General features: G+C 50.1%; 1 protein-coding gene across 3 annotated transcripts in view; it reads left to right on the top strand.

Moving 5' to 3' along the window:
* Window positions 1-9,141, top strand: part of LOC139415806 (exocyst complex component 6B) — a 208,430-nt gene extending 199,289 nt beyond the window's left edge. Inside the window, exon 22 of one of the 3 annotated variants that reach the window (XM_071163913.1) lies at window positions 6,467-9,141. In XM_071163913.1, the coding sequence (XP_071020014.1) occupies window positions 6,467-6,593 (127 nt within the window). In that variant the 3' untranslated portion in view covers window positions 6,594-9,141. The remainder of the gene's footprint in view (window positions 1-6,466) is intronic. The other 2 variants (XM_071163910.1, XM_071163912.1) reach the window with 2 other exon arrangements.
* The last annotated feature ends 10,310 nt before the right edge of the window (window positions 9,142-19,451 follow it).

The following is a 19,451-nucleotide window of genomic DNA, read 5'->3' as shown; positions in this document are numbered from 1 at the left end:
CTCTCTCCCTCCCTCCCTCCCTCTCATCTCTCTCCATCCCTCCCTCCCTCTCATCTCTCTCCCTCCCTCCCTCCCTCTCATCTCTCTCCCTCCCTCCCTCCCTCTCATCTCTCTCCCTCCCTCCCTCCCTCTCATCTCTCTCCCTCCCTCCCTCCCTCTCATCTCTCTCCCTCCCTCCCTCCCTCTCATCTCTCTCCCTCCCTCCCTCCCTCTCATCTCTCTCCCTCCCTCCCTCCCTCTCATCTCTCTCCCTCCCTCCCTCCCTCTCATCTCTCTCCCTCCCTCCCTCTCATCTCTCTCCCTCCCTCCCTCCCTCCCTCTCATCTCTCTCCCTCCCTCCCTCTCATCTCTCTCCCTCCCTCCCTCTCATCTCTCTCCCTCCCTCTCATCTCTCTCCCTCCCTCCCTCTCATCTCTCTCCCTCCCTCCCTCTCATCTCTCTCCCTCCCTCCCTCCCTCCCTCTCATCTCTCTCCCTCCCTCCCTCCCTCTCATCTCTCTCCCCCCTGCCTCTCATCTCTCTCCTTTCCCCCCCTCCCTCTCATCTCTCTCCCTCCCTCCCTCTCATCTCTTTCCCTCCCTCCCTCTCATCTCTCTCCCTCCCTCCCTCCCTCTCATCTCTCCCTCCCTCCCTCCCTCCCTCTCATCTCCCTCCCTCCCTCTCATCTCTCTCCCTCCCTCCCTCCCTCTCATCTCTCTCCCTCCCTCTCATCTCTCTCTCTCCCTCCCTCCCTCCCTCTCATCTCTCTCCCTCCCTCCCTCCCTCCCTCTCATCTCTCTCCCTCCCTCCCTCTCATCTCTCTCCCTCCCTCCCTCCCTCTCATCTCTCTCCCCCCTGCCTCTCATCTCTCTCCTTTCCCCCCCTCCCTCTCATCTCTCTCCCTCCCTCCCTCTCATCTCTCTCCCTCCCTCCCTCCCTCTCATCTCTCCCTCCCTCCCTCCCTCTCATCTCTCTCCCTCCCTCCCTCCCTCTCATCTCTCTCCCCCCTGCCTCTCATCTCTCTCCTTCCCCCCCCCTCCCTCTCATCTCTCTCCCTCCCTCCCTCTCATCTCTTTCCCTCCCTCCCTCCCTCTCATCTCTCTCCCTCCCTCCCTCCCTCTCATCTCTCCCTCCCTCCCTCCCTCTCATCTCCCTCCCTCCCTCCCTCTCATCTCTCTCCCTCCCTCCCTCCCTCTCATCTCTCTCCCTCCCTCCCTCTCATCTCTCTCTCTCCCTCCCTCCCTCCCTCTCATCTCTCTCCCTCCCTCCCTCCCTCTCATCTCTCTCCCTCCCTCCCTCCCTCTCATCTCTCTCCCCCCTGCCTCTCATCTCTCTCCTTTCCCCCCCTCCCTCTCATCTCTCTCCCTCCCTCCCTCTCATCTCTCTCCCTCCCTCCCTCCCTCTCATCTCTCTCCCTCCCTCCCTCCCTCTCATCTCTCCCTCCCTCCCTCCCTCTCATCTCCCTCCCTCCCTCCCTCTCATCTCTCTCCCTCCCTCCCTCTCATCTCTCTCCCTCCCTCCCTCTCATCTCTCTCTCTCCCTCCCTCCCTCCCTCCCTCTCATCTCTCTCCCTCCCTCCCTCCCTCTCATCTCTCTCCCTCCCTCCCTCCCTCTCATCTCTCTCCCTCCCTCCCTCTCATCTCTCTCCCTCCCTCCCTCCCTCTCATCTCTCTCCCTCCCTCCCTCCCTCTCATCTCTCTCCCTCCCTCCCTCCCTCTCATCTCTCTCCCTCCCTCCCTCCCTCCCTCTCATCTCTCTCCCTCCCTCCCTCTCATCTCTCTCCCTCCCTCCCTCCCTCTCATCTCTCTCCCTCCCTCCCTCTCATCTCTCTCCCTCCCTCTCATCTCTCTCCCTCCCTCATCTCCCTCCCTCATCTCCCTCCCTCCCTCTCATCTCTCTCCCTCCCTCCCTCCCTCTCATCTCTCTCCCCCCTGCCTCTCATCTCTCTCCTTTCCCCCCCCCTCCCTCTCATCTCTCTCCCTCCCTCCCTCTCATCTCTCTCCCTCCCTCCCTCTCATCTCTCTCCCTCCCTCCCTCCCTCTCATCTCTCTCCCTCCCTCCCTCTCATCTCTCTCCCTCCCTCCCTCCCTCTCATCTCTCTCCCTCCCTCCCTCTCATCTCTCTCCCTCCCTCCCTCCCTCCCTCTCATCTCTCTCCCTCCCTCCCTCTCATCTCTCACCCTCCCTCCCTCCCTCCCTCTCATCTCTCTCCCTCCCTCCCTCTCATCTCTCTCCCTCCCTCCCTCTCATCTCTCTCCCTCCCTCTCATCTCTCTCCCTCCCTCCCTCCCTCCCTCTCATCTCTCTCCCTCCCTCCCTCTCATCTCTCTCCCTCCCTCCCTCTCATCTCTCTCCCTCCCCCTCATCTCCCTCCCTCCCTCTCATCTCTCTCCCTCCCTCCCTCCCTCCCTCTCATCTCTCTCCCTCCCCCTCATCTCCCTCCCTCCCTCTCATCTCTCTCCCTCCCTCCCTCCCTCCCTCTCATCTCTCTCCCTCCCTCCCTCCCTCTCATCTCTCTCCCTCCCTCCCTCTCATCTCTCTCCCTCCCTCTCATCTCTCTCCCTCCCTCATCTCCCTCCCTCATCTCCCTCCCTCCCTCTCATCTCTCTCCCTCCCTCCCTCCCTCTCATCTCTCTCCCCCCTGCCTCTCATCTCTCTCCTTTCCCCCCCCTCCCTCTCATCTCTCTCCCTCCCTCCCTCTCATCTCTCTCCCTCCCTCCCTCTCATCTCTCTCCCTCCCTCCCTCCCTCTCATCTCTCTCCCTCCCTCCCTCTCATCTCTCTCCCTCCCTCCCTCCCTCCCTCTCATCTCTCTCCCTCCCTCCCTCTCATCTCTCTCCTTTCCCCCCCCCTCCCTCTCATCTCTCTCCCTCCCTCCCTCTCATCTCTCTCCCTCCCTCCCTCCCTCCCTCTCATCTCTCTCCCTCCCTCCCTCTCATCTCTCACCCTCCCTCCCTCCCTCCCTCTCATCTCTCTCCCTCCCTCCCTCTCATCTCTCTCCCTCCCTCCCTCTCATCTCTCTCCCTCCCTCTCATCTCTCTCCCTCCCTCCCTCCCTCCCTCTCATCTCTCTCCCTCCCTCCCTCTCATCTCTCTCCCTCCCTCCCTCTCATCTCTCTCCCTCCCCCTCATCTCCCTCCCTCCCTCTCATCTCTCTCCCTCCCTCCCTCTCATCTCTCTCCCTCCCTCCCTCCCTCTCATCTCTCTCCCCCCTGCCTCTCATCTCTCTCCTTTCCCCCCCCCCTCCCTCTCATCTCTCTCCCTCCCTCCCTCTCATCTCTCTCCCTCCCTCCCTCTCATCTCTCTCCCTCCCTCCCTCTCATCTCTCTCCCTCCCTCCCCCCCTCTCATCTCTCTCCCTCCCTCCCTCCCTCTCATCTCTCTCCCTCCCTCCCTCTCATCTCTCTCCCTCCCTCCCTCTCATCTCTCTCCCTCCCTCCCTCCCTCCCTCTCATCTCTCTCCCTCCCTCCCTCTCATCTCTCTCCCTCCCTCCCTCCCTCCCTCTCATCTCTCTCCCTCCCTCCCTCTCATCTCTCTCCCTCCCTCATCTCCCTCCCTCCCTCATCTCCCTCCCTCCCTCTCATCTCTCTCCCTCCCTCCCTCCCTCTCATCTCTCTCCCTCCCTGCCTCTCATCTCTCTCCTTTTCCCCCCCTGCCTCTCATCTCTCTCCCTCCCTCCCTCTCATCTCTCTCCCTCCCTCCCTCCCTCTCATCTCTCTCCCTCCCTCCCTCTCATCTCTCTCCCTCCCTCCCTCTCATCTCTCATCTCTCTCCCTCCCTCCCTCCCTCTCATCTCTCTCCCTCCCTCCCTCTCATCTCTCTCCCTCCCTCCCTCTCATCTCTCCCTCCCTCCCTCTCATCTCTCTCCCTCCCTCCCTCTCATCTCTCTCCCTCCCTCCCTTCCATCTCTCTCCCTTTCCCTCCCATCTCTCTCATCTCTCTCCCTTTCCCGCCCTCCCTTTCCTGCCCTCCCTCCCATCGCCCTCCCTTTCCCTCCCATCTCCCTCTCTCTCTCATCTCTCTCCCTTTCCCTCCCTTTCCCGCCCTCCCTTTCCCCCCCTGCCTCTCATCTCTCTCCTTTCCCCCCCTCCCTCTCATCTCTCTCCTTTCCCCCCCTCCCTCTCATCTCTCTCCTTTCCCCCCCTCCCTCTCATCTCTCTCCTTTTCCCCCCCTCCCTCTCATCTCTCTCCTTTCCCCCCCCCTGCCTCTCATCTCTCTCCTTTTCCCCCCCCTGCCTCTCATCTCTCTCCTTTTCCCCCCATGCCTCTCATCTCTCTCCTTTTCCCCCCCTGCCTCTCATCTCTCTCCTTTTCCCCCCCTGCCTCTCATCTCTCTCCTTTTCCCCCCCTCCCTCTCATCTCTCTCCTTTTCCATCCCTCCCTCTCATCTCTCTCCTTTTCCATCCCTCCCTTCCATCTCTCTCTCTCATCTCCCTCCCTCCCATCTCCCTCTCATCTCCCTCTCTCTCTGTCTCCTTTTCCCTCCCTCCCTCCCATCTCCCTCTCCTTTTCCCTCTCCCTCTCATCTCTCCTTTTCCGTCCCTCCCTCCCATCTCTCTCTCTCTCTCTCTCTCTCTCTCTCTCTCTCTCTCTCTCATCTCATCTCTCTCCTTTTCCCTCTCATCTCCCCCCCTCTCATCTCCCTCCCTTCCATCTCCCTCTCTCTCTCTCCTTTCCCTCCCTCCCTCCCATCTCCCTCTCTCTCTCATCTCTCTCCTTTTCCCTCCCTCCCATCTCTCTCTCTCTCTCTCTTTCCTTTTCCCTCCCTCCCTTCCATCTCTCTCTCTCTCTCCTTTTCCCTCTCCCTCTCATCTCTCCTTTTCCGTCCCTCCCTCCCATCTCTCTCTCTCTCTCTCATCTCTCTCCTTTTCCCTCCCATCTCCCCCCTCTCATCTCCCTCCCTTCCATCTCTCTCTCTCTCTCATCTGTCCATCCTGTTCTGTTTTGTGACCTAATCTCTCTCCTGTCTTGAATCCTACAGGATTTCTCGACTGTAAGTACTGAAATGAGACTGGAGTTGCACGTCTGTCTGTGTGTTGTGAAATTATTTTTTGTTGTTGTGTGTTGAGTTTTCTTGTGTGTGTGTGTGTGTGTGTGTGTGTGTGTGTGTGTTTTGCGTGCCAGTAAAGATAATTATAACGGAAGCAGTGTGTGTGGTGATAATCACCCAGACACACTGAAACCCAAACAGGTAGTGCAGATAAGCGTTGTTATCGCCGTGGTGATAAGACAGGTGTCTGTGGTAATGATGGGATTTTTATGGCTATAACAACATCGTTATGTATCCATAGTGATGACGGCTATCACCTTATCAGTCTACTGTGTTACTGTGGAGAGATGACTGTTTTACACACACACACACAGTGACACACACACACACACACACACCATGTTCGTTAGCAAGTCAGTGGTCGTCAGAGAGTCATGAGTCGGAGGCCCAGTCCTGGTGGTCTGTTTTCCCACAGAGGATGCACCATGCTGGGGTTACTCTGCTTCTCCGTCCCCCTAACCCCCTGGAGCTCTGTAGTGGAGCACTGCACTGTGACAGCAGCTACACAACACCTCTCATGTGACACACACCTTGCAGACCAAGGGACCTCTCTGTCACGTGTGTGTATTGAAATGTCTAATGGAATGTACTGATTGGCTCTGTGCATCTTGCTGTGAAATGAGTAGTAATGTCTGAATCCTCTCTAGTGCTGATAATCTTCCTCCCTCTTCCTCCATCCTCCCACTTCTCTCTCCTCCCTCCTCCCCCTCCCTCCATCCTTCTCTCCATCCTTCTTCTCCCACTCCTTCCTCCTCCCTCTTCCTCCATCCTCCCACTTCTCTCTCCTCCCTCCTCCCTCTTCCCTCTCCTCCCTCCTCCCTCTTCCTCCCTCCTCCCTCTTCCTCCATCCTCCCACTTCTCTCTCCTCCCTCCTCCCCCTCCCTCCATCCTTCTCTCCATCCTTCCTCTCCCTCTCCTTCCTCTCCCTCATTCTTCTCTCCATCCTTCCTCTCCCTCTCCCCTCTCCCTCATCCTTCTCTCCATCCTTCCTCTCTCCTCCCTCTCTCCTCCCTCCTCCCTCTTCCTCCATCCTCCCACTTCTCTCTCCTCCCTCCTCCCCCTCCCTCCATCCTCCCTCTCCCTCCATCCTCTCCTCTCCTCCCTCCATCCTCTCCTCTCCTCCCTCTCCCTCATCCTTCTCTCCCTCCATCATTCCTCTCTCCTCCCTCCATCCTTCCTCTCCCTCATCCTTCTCTCCCTCCATCCTTCCTCTCTCCTCTCCCCATCCTTCCTCTCTCCTCTCTCCATCCTTCCTCTCCCTCATCCTTCCTCTCCCTCATCCTTCCTCTCCCTCCATCCTTCCTCTCCCTCCATCCTTCCTCTCCCTCTCCTCTCCTCCCTCTCCCTCATCCTTCTCTCCCTCTCCCTCATCCTTCTCTCCCCCCATCCTTCCTCTCTCCTCCCTCCATCCTTCCTCTCCCTCATCCTTCCTCTCCCTCCAGGATGAAAGACACCAGTCGTAAGAACAACATGTTTGCTCAGTTCAGGAAGAACGAGAGAGACAAACAGAAACTCATCGACACCGTGGTCAAACAGCTACGCAACCTCATCTCCGCCCACCAGACCTGAATGGAGCAACGCTATTGGTCAACGAACATCACCAGACCTGAATGGAGTGATCCTATTAGCCAAGGAACCTCCACCTTGCAATCCTATTGATTACTGCAACCTCAATATCTGCCCACTAGACCAATCTCATTAGCCAAGGAATCTTGTCTCCGCCCACCAGACCTGAACCCATACATCCTATTGGCCAACGAGCTTCAACCTCGCAATCCTGTTGGCTAAGGAACATCAGTCTCCGCCCACCAGACCTGAACTCAACCATCCTATTGGTTGAGGAAACATGATACACGGCCACTCTAGCCTGTGTCTCTACCATGTCTTCCAGTATTGTTTTTGCGGGTGGATTTCATTTTGGGGTGGTTTAGTATTTTGGGGTTTATTTGACATGAAAAATGTTATATTTTGTCTCTTTAAGTGTCTACGAACACCGTTTTGGGGTCGTACGGTGTCAAAAAGATTCAAGTCACATGATCGTATTTGATGGGTGTGACAACGTAGTTCAGTTAGTGTGTTGATGCTACAGGAACACGACTTTACCACGAGGTTAAAGCTATAATAACTGTTGTTTTCAGATGTCCAAACATACTTCTTAACAGTCCCTATGCAGCCAAGGAGAACGCGGATGAACCCCGACCTTAAAAAAAAATATTAAAAACAATTTAAAAGCAGGAGGGAGGGAGGGAGGGAGGGAGGGAGGGAGGGAGGGAGGGAGGGAGGGAGGGGATAACAGTCTTAGCCTTGGCCTCATATTGGCGCCAGCCTTTACCCTCAACTCACTGTTATATTTTACTGTTCACCAAGGAAAGCCTGTCTTCAACATGCCACTGTGTGTGTGTGTGTGTGTGTGGAAATAGAGTATGCAGATTTGAATAATCAAGACAAGTCAGTCAATGCACAGTGGTCATTCTGTAGTCCCTAGCATGTTTGTGCATCTCTGCGTCTGCGTGTGTGTGTGTGTGTGTGTGTGCATGCCACCGTGCCTAACATAAAGGGACGTAGATTTAAAAGGAAATTAAATGTGTCTGGTGTTTTGTTTTTTTTGCAGGTGGAGGGTGTTGTGTGCCTTGTTTTATACCTGTGGATGGTGGGGGTTGTGGGAGTTTGCCTTTGTCTGCATGTGTGTGTCTGTCAGGTTCTGTTATTGGGTCATCCGATCCAGAAGCCTGGTACCAATGACTTATATGACAGGGGGAGGGGGGGCCGCTGTGTTGAAGCCACTGTGTCTATATCTTGGCGCTCCCTCATCGTTGTAAAAAGTATTTTGGAAACTATATAAATGCATTATTATTAATGTATTAATGTCTACACTAGTTTATTCTCTTACAGATTAACATAAACATTTAAAAAATAAAATACACAGAAATTAAACATTAGGAACACCTTCCTGATGTCCCCCGTCCGTCCTCAGAACAGCCTCAGTTCGTTGTGTCAGGGACTCTACAAGGTGTGGAGAGCGTTCCACAGGGATGCTGGTCCATGTTGACTCTACAAGGTGTTGAAAGCGTTCCACAGGGATGCTGGCCCATGTGGACTCTACAAGGTGTGGAAAGCGTTCCACAGGGATGCTGGGTCCATGTTGACTCTACAAGGTGTGGAAAGCGTTCCACAGGGATGCTGGCCCATGTTGACTCTACAAGGTGTGGAAAGCGTTCCACAGGGATGCTGGCCCATGTGGACTCTACAAGGTGTGGAAAGCGGTCCACAGGGATGCTGGCCCATGTGGACTCTACAAGGTGTGGAGAGCGTTCCACAGGGATGCTGGCCCATGTTGACTCTACAAGGTGTGGAGAGCGTTCCACAGGGAGGCTGGCCCATGTTTCACTCCAATGCTTTCCATAGTTGTGTCGAATTGGCTGGATGTCCTTCTGTCGATGATTCTTGATTCACACAGGAAAACTGTTGAGTGTGGGGAAAAAAAATCCAGTAGCGTTGCAGTTCTTGACACAAACATGGCAAACATACTGTTCAAAGGCACTTTAAATATGTTCTTGCCCCTTCACCCTCTGAATGGCACACACTCACAATGCCTCAAGGCATAAACATCCTCTCCTCCTCTTCGTCAGCACCAATTTGAAGTGGATTTAACAAAGTGACATCAACAAGGGATCATAGTTTTCAACCTGGATTCAGTCTGTCATGGAAAGAGCAGCTGTTTGTTTACTATTGGTATATCAAAACATTTTCCTTTTAAAGTATCATTTTAATGTTACTCTCCACACTACAACAACAGAAACATACTTATACACATGTCATTTCCTTCCTAGAAACATCGAATTGAAATTCTGTAGAATTCTATTCATTCCTATGGAGGACTGCTCCGACTGGGGAGTTCCAATATGGCCGACCGGTGGCTTCATAGCGAATGGGCAATCCAGGGTTTATATAAGTCGTTGGTATAGGTACCCAGACATGTTAAACTGTATTGATTAGTTTCTCTGAGACAGACGCACCGTTTCAGCCTTGTGTTATTAAAAGCCACTAATGATGATCCTATGTTACTAATAAAATATATATTACAATTACCAACCAATACTTAAATAAAACAGACTACTGAAGCCGTTGTAGTGTTTCATTTATTTTAGTTACAGCTGAACTAATACAGGGCATTCGGCGTTCAGACGCATTGACTTTTTCCTCATTTTGATACCTTACAGCCTTTTTCTAAAATTGATTACATTGTTTGTTTTCAGACAGCCATACATCCATCCAGACACTGATACAGACCCATACAGACAGCCATACATCCATCCAGACACCCATCCGGACAGCCATACACCCATCCAGACAGCCATACAGACACCCATACAGACAGCCATACACCCATACAGCCAGCCATCCACCTATCCAGACAGCCAGCCAGACACCCATACAGACAGCCATCCACCTATCCAGACAGCCAGCCAGACACCCATACAGCCAGCCATCCACCTATCCAGACAGCCATACACCCATCCAGACAGCCAGACAGACGCCCACCAAGACAGACAGCCAGCCAGCCATCCACCTATCCAGACAGCCAGCCAGACACCCATACAGCCAGCCAGACAGCCATCCACCTATCCAGACAGCCATACACCCATCCAGACAGCCAGACAGACGCCCACCAAGACAGACAGCCAGACAGGTACTCAGACAGACAGCCAGACAGACAGCCTCACTGTGTTCCTCTACCTGCCACACACGTTTTCTTCTCTGTGTGTCTGGCTGTCTACCTGTCTGTCTCGCTGTATGTCCCCCCCCCCCCCCCCCTAGCAGTTTCCTCTACCGTGAGTATTGAGTAGGGGGACCCCCCCCCCCCCCCCTAGCAGTTTCCTCTACCGTGAGTATTGAGTAGGGGGACCCCCCCCCCCCCCTAGCAGTTTCCTCTACCGTGAGTGATGAGTAGGGGGACCCCCCCCTAGCAGTTTCCTCTACCGTGAGTGATGAGTAGGGGGACCCCCCCCCCCCCCCCCCCCCCCTAGCAGTTTCCTCTACTGTGAGTGTTGAGTAGGGGGACCCCCCCCCCCCCCTAGCAGTTTCCTCTACCGTGAGTATTGAGTAGGGGGACCCCCCCCCCCCCCCCCCCCTAGCAGTTTCCTCTACCGTGAGTGATGAGTAGGGGGACCCCCCCCTAGCAGTTTCCTCTACCGTGAGTGATGAGTAGGGGGACCCCCCCCTAGCAGTTTCCTCTACCGTGAGTATTGAGTAGGGGGACCCCCCCCCCTAGCAGTTTTGATTAAGGACTGAGGTGGCACAGACAGCGTGTGAATATTCAGGAGCTTTGTGTGTGTTTGGGGGGGGGGGGGGGGCGGTTGGTCATCCATGGAAACTCTCTGCGCTCCACTGCTACGTGCCCCTCCCCTGTCAGCTGAGACCCTCGTGTTTTGACTGGGGTGTTCCAGACAGTCTTTAGGAGACCGTTGGAGTGTGTGGAGAGGGAGGGGGGGGTTCATGGTTGTCTATGCTGTGAGAACACTTTAGAGAGAGAGAGAGAGACAGAGAGAGAGGTGTCAAGGTTGAGAACACTGTTTTGTGGTCTCTGTCTAAACCCTGAGTGCTCTACTGATCTCCTATAGATGCTTTGAAACACAGGCCAGACACTAACTTCCTCACCCACACTATGTAACCTAAAGTACCTTTCTCACCCACACTATGTAACCTAAAGTACCTTCCTCACCCACACTATGTAACCTAAAGTACCTTCCTCACCCACGCTATGTAACCTAAAGTACCTTCCTCACCCACACTATGTAACCTAAAATACCTTCCTCACCCACACTATGTAACCTAAAGTACCTTCCTCACCCACACTATGTAACCTAAAGTACCTTCCTCACCCACACTATGTAACCTAAAATACCTTCCTCACCCACACTATGTAACCTAAAGTACCTCCTCACCCACACTATGTAACCTAAAGTACCTTCCTCACCCACACTATGTAACCTAAAATACCTTCCTCACCCACACTATGTAACCTAAAATACCTTCTCACCCACACTATGTAACCTAAAGTACCTTCCTCACCCACACTATGTAACCTAAAGTACCTTCCTCACCCACGCTATGTAACCTAAAGTACCTTCCTCACCCACACTATGTAACCTAAAGTACCTTCCTCACCCACACTATGTAACCTAAAATACCTTCCTCACCCACACTATGTAACCTAAAGTACCTTCCTCACCCACGCTATGTAACCTAAAATAACTTCCTCACCCACTCTATGTAACCTAAAATAACTTCCTCACCCACGCTATGCCTCCTATAATAACTTCCTCACCCACGCTATGCTACCTACAATAATATCTTCCCCCTCCCTCCCCAGTCTCTCCCATCCCTCCTCTCCTGCTCCCTCCTCTACTCCTCCCCTCCTCTCCTCCTCCCTCCTCTCCTGCTCCCATGCTACCACCATACAATAACTTCCTCTCCTCCTCCCTCCCCTCCTCTCCTCCTCCCTCCTCTCCTGCTCCCATGCTACCACCATACAATAACTTCCTCTCCTCCTCCCTCCTCTCCTCCTCCCTCCTCTCCTGCTCCCATGCTACCACCATACAATAACTTCCTCTCCTCCTCCCTCCTCTCCTGGAGTTTTATTTTTAACTCTCTTCCTGGTCAGACAAGAGACTAGAGAGATCTAGAACACCCTATCAGCAGTCAGCATCACAGATGTGTTTTTCTATAGGCTGTGTCCTGCACCCTGCACACAATACTGTGTGTGTGTATGTGTGCGTGCGTGCGTGTGTGTGTGTGTCTTCTCTTAGCCTCAGAGGGACAGTTACCCGATCTGACCTGGATTGGTGATTGGTCGAATCAAGTGTGTTAGTGTTGGGTTGGAACAGAACAGTGTTTCCTGTTTGGTCGAACTGAGTTTGACCAAACACACAGAAATGTTCTTGATTGGCTCATTTCTAAACTTATCCAATCCGTTAACTGGAAATATTCTAATTGGAATTATACATCACTTTACCAGCCTGCATAATGTGAGTTGCTGGCCTGATGTGGCTTGTAAAACCAGGAGCTTTGGGGTAGAACTAGGTACTCAAAATAAGGCTGTATGAAATATGTTTTTGACGTCAAGAATTTATTTGATATTTAAATTTCTACTCGGAGCGCGGATCTACTGGCAGGTGTCTTGACTGAAACGTTCAACCTCTCCCAGTCTGTAACGAGAGGCTGCCTGGATCTTTAACTTAAAGACCCTTGTTCCCTTCGGTCTCAACGTAGACTTTGATCTGAAGCCATTCTTGTGATTATTGTGACTTTGCCATTGTAATTGTTTGTAAACTTGTGTAGTCAAATGAATTTATGATCGTATGCTATCCATTTGTTGTTTGTATGCTGTTCTTTGTATGACATTTTAATATTTGATTATTAACCAATGATATTAGGCCGCTCTTGGCCATGATTACAGACCCCTGTGTCTTTTGACACTATATAAACGAGTCATTCCGCAGTGTTTGTGATTATACCCTGATGAAGACAGCTTGGCTGTCGAAACGTTGGATAAATGACTACCGACCAGTAGCACTCAAGTCTGTAGTCATAAAGTGCTTTGAAAGGCTGGTCATGGTTCACATCAACACCATTATCCCAGAAACCCTAGACCCACTCCAATTTGCATACCGCCCCAACAGATTCACAGAAGATGCAATCTCAATCGCAAACCACACCTCCCTTTCCCACCTGGACAAAAGGAACACCTAAGTGAGAATAATATTCATTGACTACAGCTCAGCGTTCAACACCATAGTGCCCTCAAAGCACATCACTAAGCTAAAGACCCTGGGACTAAACACCTCCCTCTGCAACTGGATCCTGGACTTCCTGACGGGATGCCCCCAGGTGGTAATTGAAGGCAATAACACATCTGCCACGCTGATCCTTAACACTGGGGCCCGTCATGGGTGTGTACTTAGTCCCCTCCTGTATTCCCTGTTCACCCACGACTGTGTGGCCAAACTTGACTCCAACACCACTATTAAGTTTGCTGATGACACAACAGTGGTAAGGCCTGATCACTGACAACGATGAGACAACCTACAGAGACGAGCTCAGAGACCTGGCCGTGTGGTGCCAGGACAACAACAACGTGATCAAGACAAAGGAGCTGATCCTGGACTATAGGAAAAGGAGGGCCGAATAGGCCCCCGTTAACCCCGACGGGACTGAAGTGGAGAGGGTCGAGAGTTTAAGGTTCTTTGGCGTCCACATCACCAACCAACTAACATGGTCCAAGCACTCCAAGACAGTCGTGAAGAGGGCACAACAATACCTTTTCCCCCTCAGGAGACTCAAAAGATTTGTCATGGGTCCTCAGATCCTCAAAAGGTTCTACAGCTGCACCATCGAGAGCACTGGCTGCATCACCGCCTGGTATGGTAACTGCTCGGCCTCCAATCGCACTACAGAGGGTAGTGCGTACGGCCCAGTACATCACCGGGGCCGAGCTTCCTGCCATCCAGGACCTAGGGTAGCCTAGTGGTTAGAGCGTTGGACTAGTAACCGGAAGGTTGCAAGTTCAAATCCCCGAGCTGACAAATCTGTCGTTCTGCCGGGCAGTTATTCCACTGTTTCTAGGCCGTCATTGAAAATAAGAATTTGTTCTTAACTGACTTGCCTAGTTAAATAAAGGTTAAAAAAAATATATAAAAAAAAATATACTAATTGTTGTCAGAGGAAGGCCCAAAAAATTGTCAAAGACTCCAGTCACCCTAGTCATAGACTGTCCTCTCTGCTACCACACGGCAAGTGGTACCGGAGTGCCAAGTCTAGGTCCAAAAAAGCTCCTTAACAGCTTCTACCCCCCCAAGCCACAAGACTGCTGAACAATTAATCAAATGGCCACCAATTTACATTGACACCCACCTTTGTTTGTACACTGCTGCTACTCGCTGTTTATTATCTATGCACTCACTTCACCCCCACCTACATGTACAAATTACCTCAACTAACCTGTACCTCCGCACATTGATTCGGTACCGGTACCCCCTGTATATAGCCACTTTATTGTTATTTTGTCTTCCTTACACACATAGTACCAGTCAAAAGTTTGGACACCTACTAATTTTTTAAATATTTTACATTGTAGAATAACAGTGAAACCATCAAAACTATGAAATAGCAGATATGGAATCATGCAGTAACCAAAAAAGTGTTAAACAAATCAAAGTATATTGTATTTTTGAGATCTAGCCAGCCTTTGCTGTGATGACAGCTTCGCACACTCTTGGCATTCTCTCAACCATTTTTTTTTATACCTGCAGGGATCCTAAAATTCTAAAATCCTTTAATTCTAAATTCTAAAATTCTAAATTCCTAAAATTCTAAATCATTTAACCCATCTTAGACTCCATTGCTAAATGGAGATGCAGAGACATTGAATCCTGTTATAGGCCTTCAAAGAGACACACACACACACACCAGACACCCAGAAATCTGATTCCAACAAAATATCTATTTTGAAATGACAGCTGATCCTTTTATTTCCCCGCCACAGCAGCACCCAGGTGTTTCTCCCCACACCAACAGATCCCCTGTCAGCAGTTACTGTGTGTGATGCTCCTCAACGAGAACAGAGACTTCATAAACACATTCATAAATCAGCCATCATATTGCTTCATTATCGCTTCAATGCTATCAATATCCCTGCAAAGTGTGTGTGCGTGCGTCAGTCAGATCAAATCAAGTTTATTGGTCGCGTGTACAGATTTGCAGATGTTATCGCAGGTGCAGTGAAATCCTTGTGCTCCAACAGTTAAGCAATACATTTAAAAAACAATGCAAACATAATCCAGATTTTAAAAATGCACAACCAGCAATGTCAGAGGCAATGGAATGTCAGAGGCAATGGAATGTCAGAGGCAATGGAATGTCAGAGGCAATGGAATGTCAGAGGCAATGGAATGTCAGAGGCAATGGAATGTCAGAGGCAATGGAATGTCAGAGGCAATGGAATGTCAGAGGCAATGGAATGTCAGAGGCAATGAAATGTCAGAGGCAATGGAATGTCAGAGACAATGGAATGTCAGAGGCAATGGAATGTCAGAGGCAATGAAATGTCAGAGGCAATGGAATGTCAGAGGCAATGGAATGTCAGAGACAATGGAATGTCAGAGACAATGGAATGTCAGAGGCAATGGAATGTCAGAGACAATGGAATGTCAGAGGCAATGGAATGTCAGAGGCAATGGAATGTCAGAGACAATGGAATGTCAGAGGCAATGGAATGTCAGAGGCAATGGAATGTCAGAGGCAATGGAATGTCAGAGGCAATGTCAGAGACAATGGAATGTCAGAGGCAATGGAATGTCAGAGGCAATGTCAGAGACAATGGAATGTCAGAGGCAATGGAATGTCAGAGGCAATGTCAGAGGCAATGGAATGTCAGAGACAATGGAATGTCAGAGGCAATGGAATGTCAGAGGCAATGTCAGAGGCAATGGAATGTCAGAGACAATGGAACGTCAGAGGCAATGGAATGTCAGAGGCAATGGAATGTCAGAGGCAATGTCAGAAACAATGGAATGTCAGAGGCAATGGAATGTCAGAGGCAATGTCAGAGACAATGGAATGTCAGAGGCAATGGAATGTCAGAGGCAATGTCAGATACAATGGAATGTCAGAGGCAATGTCAGAGACAATGGAATGTCAGAGACAATGGAATGTCAGAGACAATGGAATGTCAGAGGCAATGGAATGTCAGAGACAATGGAATGTCAGAGGCAATGGAATGTCAGAGACAATGGAATGTCAGAGGCAATGGAATGTCAGAGACAATGGAATGTCAGAGACAATGGAATGTCAGAGACAATGGAATGTCAGAGGCAATGGAATGTCAGAGACAATGGAATGTCAGAGACAATGGAAATGCAGCCAGGTCACCCGTGATTCAAGTCAGAGTTGGACGTCTGTCTGAGGACGTTGGGAGATGACTTATAAACCGGCCAGTAGGGAAAACAGGGAGAGCTGTTACCTTCATTTTTTTCTAGGTCATTGTGGGCGAGGATGGTGGACGGGCGTAAGCGTCTGCCTCTGGTGCCAAAAGGCAAATAAATAAATTAAAAATACTACAATGTGATTTTCTGGATTTTTTTTCCTCATTTTGTCTGTCATAGTTGAAGTTTACCTATGATGAAAAGTACAGGCCTCTCTCATCTTTTTAAGTGGGAGAACTTGCACAATTGGTGGCTGACTAAATACTTTTTTGCCCCACTGTATATAGGATAGTGTATATAGACAGTATATAATATAATAGTAGCAGTAGTTATATAGTATAGTGTGTATAGACAGTATATTAATATAATAGTAACAGTAGTTATATAGTATAGTGTGTATTGACAGTATATTCATATAATAGTAACAGTAGTTATATAGGATAGTGTGTATTGACAGTATAGACAGTATATTAATATAATAGTATCAGTAGTTATATAGGATAGTGTGTATAGACAGTATAGACAGTATATTAATATAATAGTAGCAGTAGTTATATAGGAGGCCGAGCAGTTGCCATACCAGTCAGTGATGCAACCCGTCAGGGTGCTCTCGATGGTGCAGCTGTAAAACCTTTTGAGGATCTGAGGACCCATGCCAAATCTTTTCAGTCTCCGGAGGGGGAATAGGTTTTGACGTGGCCTCTTCACGAGTGTCTTGGTGTGCTTGGACCATGTTAGTTTGTTGGTGATGTGGACGCCAAGGAACTTGAAGCGCTCAACCTGCTCCACTGCAGCCCCTTTGATAATGGGAGCGTGCTCAGTCCCCCTTTTCCTGTAGTCCACGATAATCTCCTTTGTCTTGATCACATTGAGGGATAGGTTGTTGTCCTTGCACCCCACGGTGAGTGAACACGGAGTACAGGAGGGGACTGAGCACGCACCCCTGAGGGGCCCCCGTGTTGAGGATCAGCGTAGCGGATGTGTTGCTACCTACCCTTACCACCTGGGGCCGGCCTGGCAGGAAGTCCATGATCCAATTGCAGAGCGAGGTGTTTAGTCCCAGGGTCTTTAGTGTTGAGCTTTCAGGGCACTATGGTGTTGAACACATCCTTAAACAAGACTGTGTGTGTGTGTCCCCACATGGTTAGTTAAACAAGACTGTGTGTGTGTGTGTCCCCACATGGTTAGTTAAACAAGACTGTGTGTGTGTGTGTGTCCACATGGTTAGTTAAACAAGACTGTGTGTGTGTGTGTCCCCACATGGTTAGTTAAACAAGACTGTGTGTGTGTGTGTCCCCACATGGTTAGTTAAACAAGACTGTGTGTGTGTGTGTCCCCAAATGGTTAGTTAAACAAGACTGTGTGTGTGTGTCCCCACATGGTTAGTTAAACAAGACTGTGTGTGTGTGTCCCCACACCGTTAGTTAAACGAGACTGTGTGTGTGTGTGTGTGTGTGTGTCCACATGGTTAGTTAAACGAGACTGTGTGTGTGTGTCCCCACATGGTAAGTTAAACAAGATTGTGTGTGTGTGTCCCCAAATGGTTAGTTAAACGAGACTGTGTGTGTGTGTGTGTGTCCCCACATGGTTAGTTAAACAAGACTGTGTGTGTGTGTGTCCCCACAAGGTTAGTTAAACGAGACTGTGTGTGTGTGTGTCCACAAGGTTAGTTAAACGAGACTGTGTGTGTGTGTGTGTCCCCACATGGTTAGTTAAACAAGACTGTGTGTGTGTGTGTGTCCCCACATGGTTAGTTAAACAAGACTGTGTGTGTGTGTGTGTGTCCACATGGTTAGTTAAACAAGACTGTGTGTGTGTGTCCCCACATGGTTAGTTAAACAAGACTGTGTGTGTGTGTGTCCCCACATGGTTAGTTAAACAAGACTGTGTGTGTGTGTCCCCACGAGGTTAAACAAGACTGTGTGTGTCCCCACATGGTTAGTTAAACAAGACTGTGTGTGTGTGTGTGTCCACATGGTTAGTTATACAAGACTGTGTGTGTGTGTGTCCCCACAAGGTTAGTTATACAAGACTGTGTGTGTGTGTCCCAGGAGGCTGTTGAGAGGAGGACGTCTCGTAATAGAGGCTGGAATGGAATTAAATGGAATGATATCAACACACATGGAAACCATGGAAACCGTGGAAACCATGGAAACCGTGGAAACCATGGAAACCGTGTGTTTGATTTATTTGATTAGCCTTCCGTTTATTCCATTCCAGTCAATACCATGAACCCGTCCTCCCCAGTTACAGTGCCACCAGCCTCCTGTGATGTGCGTGCGGGTGCTGTACAACTGCAGAGGAGAGAACAAGATGCTAAAACGACTAATAGACCGACAGAGAGACACGGATGGAGGGAGAGACGCAGAGAGACTTTAACAATGGGTCTAAGGACATGAACCGTGGTCCGTGACCTGTCCTCCTTTGCTCTCTCTCTCTCTCTCTCTCTCTCTCGCTCTGTCCTTCCTCTGTTCTTCCTCCTTTGGCTCGGCTCACCAAAAAACAACAAGATGCAAAACAGATCCTAAGGCAGCAAGATCGACAGATAACCTGCTCTCACACCTGGAGAGAGAGAGAGAGAGAGAGCAAATCAGCTTGGCTCTGCTACATGTTGTTGTAGTCCTATGTTTTTAGAAAGGACCCAGCTCCCCTCCATGACCCAGCTCCCCTCCATGACCCAGCTCCCCTCCATGACCCAGCTCCCTTCCATGACCCAGCTCCCCTCCATGACCCAGCTCCCCTCCATGACCCAGCTCCCCTCCATGACCCAGCTCCCCACACACATGAACACTTAACACACACACACACAATCCAGGGTTATTGATGGAATAGCCAGGTCAAAGGTTACAAAAGCTCTCCCCCGAGTGTGTGTGTGTGTGCCAGACTTTCTCCTTCTTTCAAGGTGTGTGTCGGTGTTATTTGTGACTTTGACCTATCGGTTCTCTCTTTCTGTTCTCTCTCTCTCTCTCTCAATTCAAGGGGCTTTATTGACATTGGAAACATACGTTAACATTGCCAAAGCAAGTGAAATAAACAAGAAAAATGAACGGTAAACCTTATACTCACAGAAGTTACAAAACGATAGAGACATTTCAAATGTCATATTGTGTCTTTTTACAGTAATGTAATGTACAAAAGGAAAAATGAATATGGGTTGTCTATTTCTCTCTCACACATTGATCCAGTCTGTTTTGTCTCAACCCTATCTCTCTCTTCTACTTTTTATGTCTCTTTATCAGCATTAAAAACATTCAGTAACATTCCAAACATTCAGTAACATTCTAAACATACAGTAACATTCTAAACATACAGTAACATTCTAAACATACAGTAACATTCTAAACATTCTAAACATGCAGTAACATTCTAAACATTCTAAACATGCAGTAACATTCTAAACATGCAGTAACATTCTAAACATGCAGTAACATTCTAAACATACAGT

The sequence above is a fragment of the Oncorhynchus clarkii genome, chromosome 9, assembly GCF_045791955.1.
Source record: "Oncorhynchus clarkii lewisi isolate Uvic-CL-2024 chromosome 9, UVic_Ocla_1.0, whole genome shotgun sequence".
NCBI classification, from domain to species: Eukaryota; Metazoa; Chordata; class Actinopteri; order Salmoniformes; family Salmonidae; genus Oncorhynchus; species Oncorhynchus clarkii.
The sequence above is the reverse complement of the archived record's forward strand: the minus strand, read 5'-3'. Positions and strand labels throughout refer to the sequence as shown.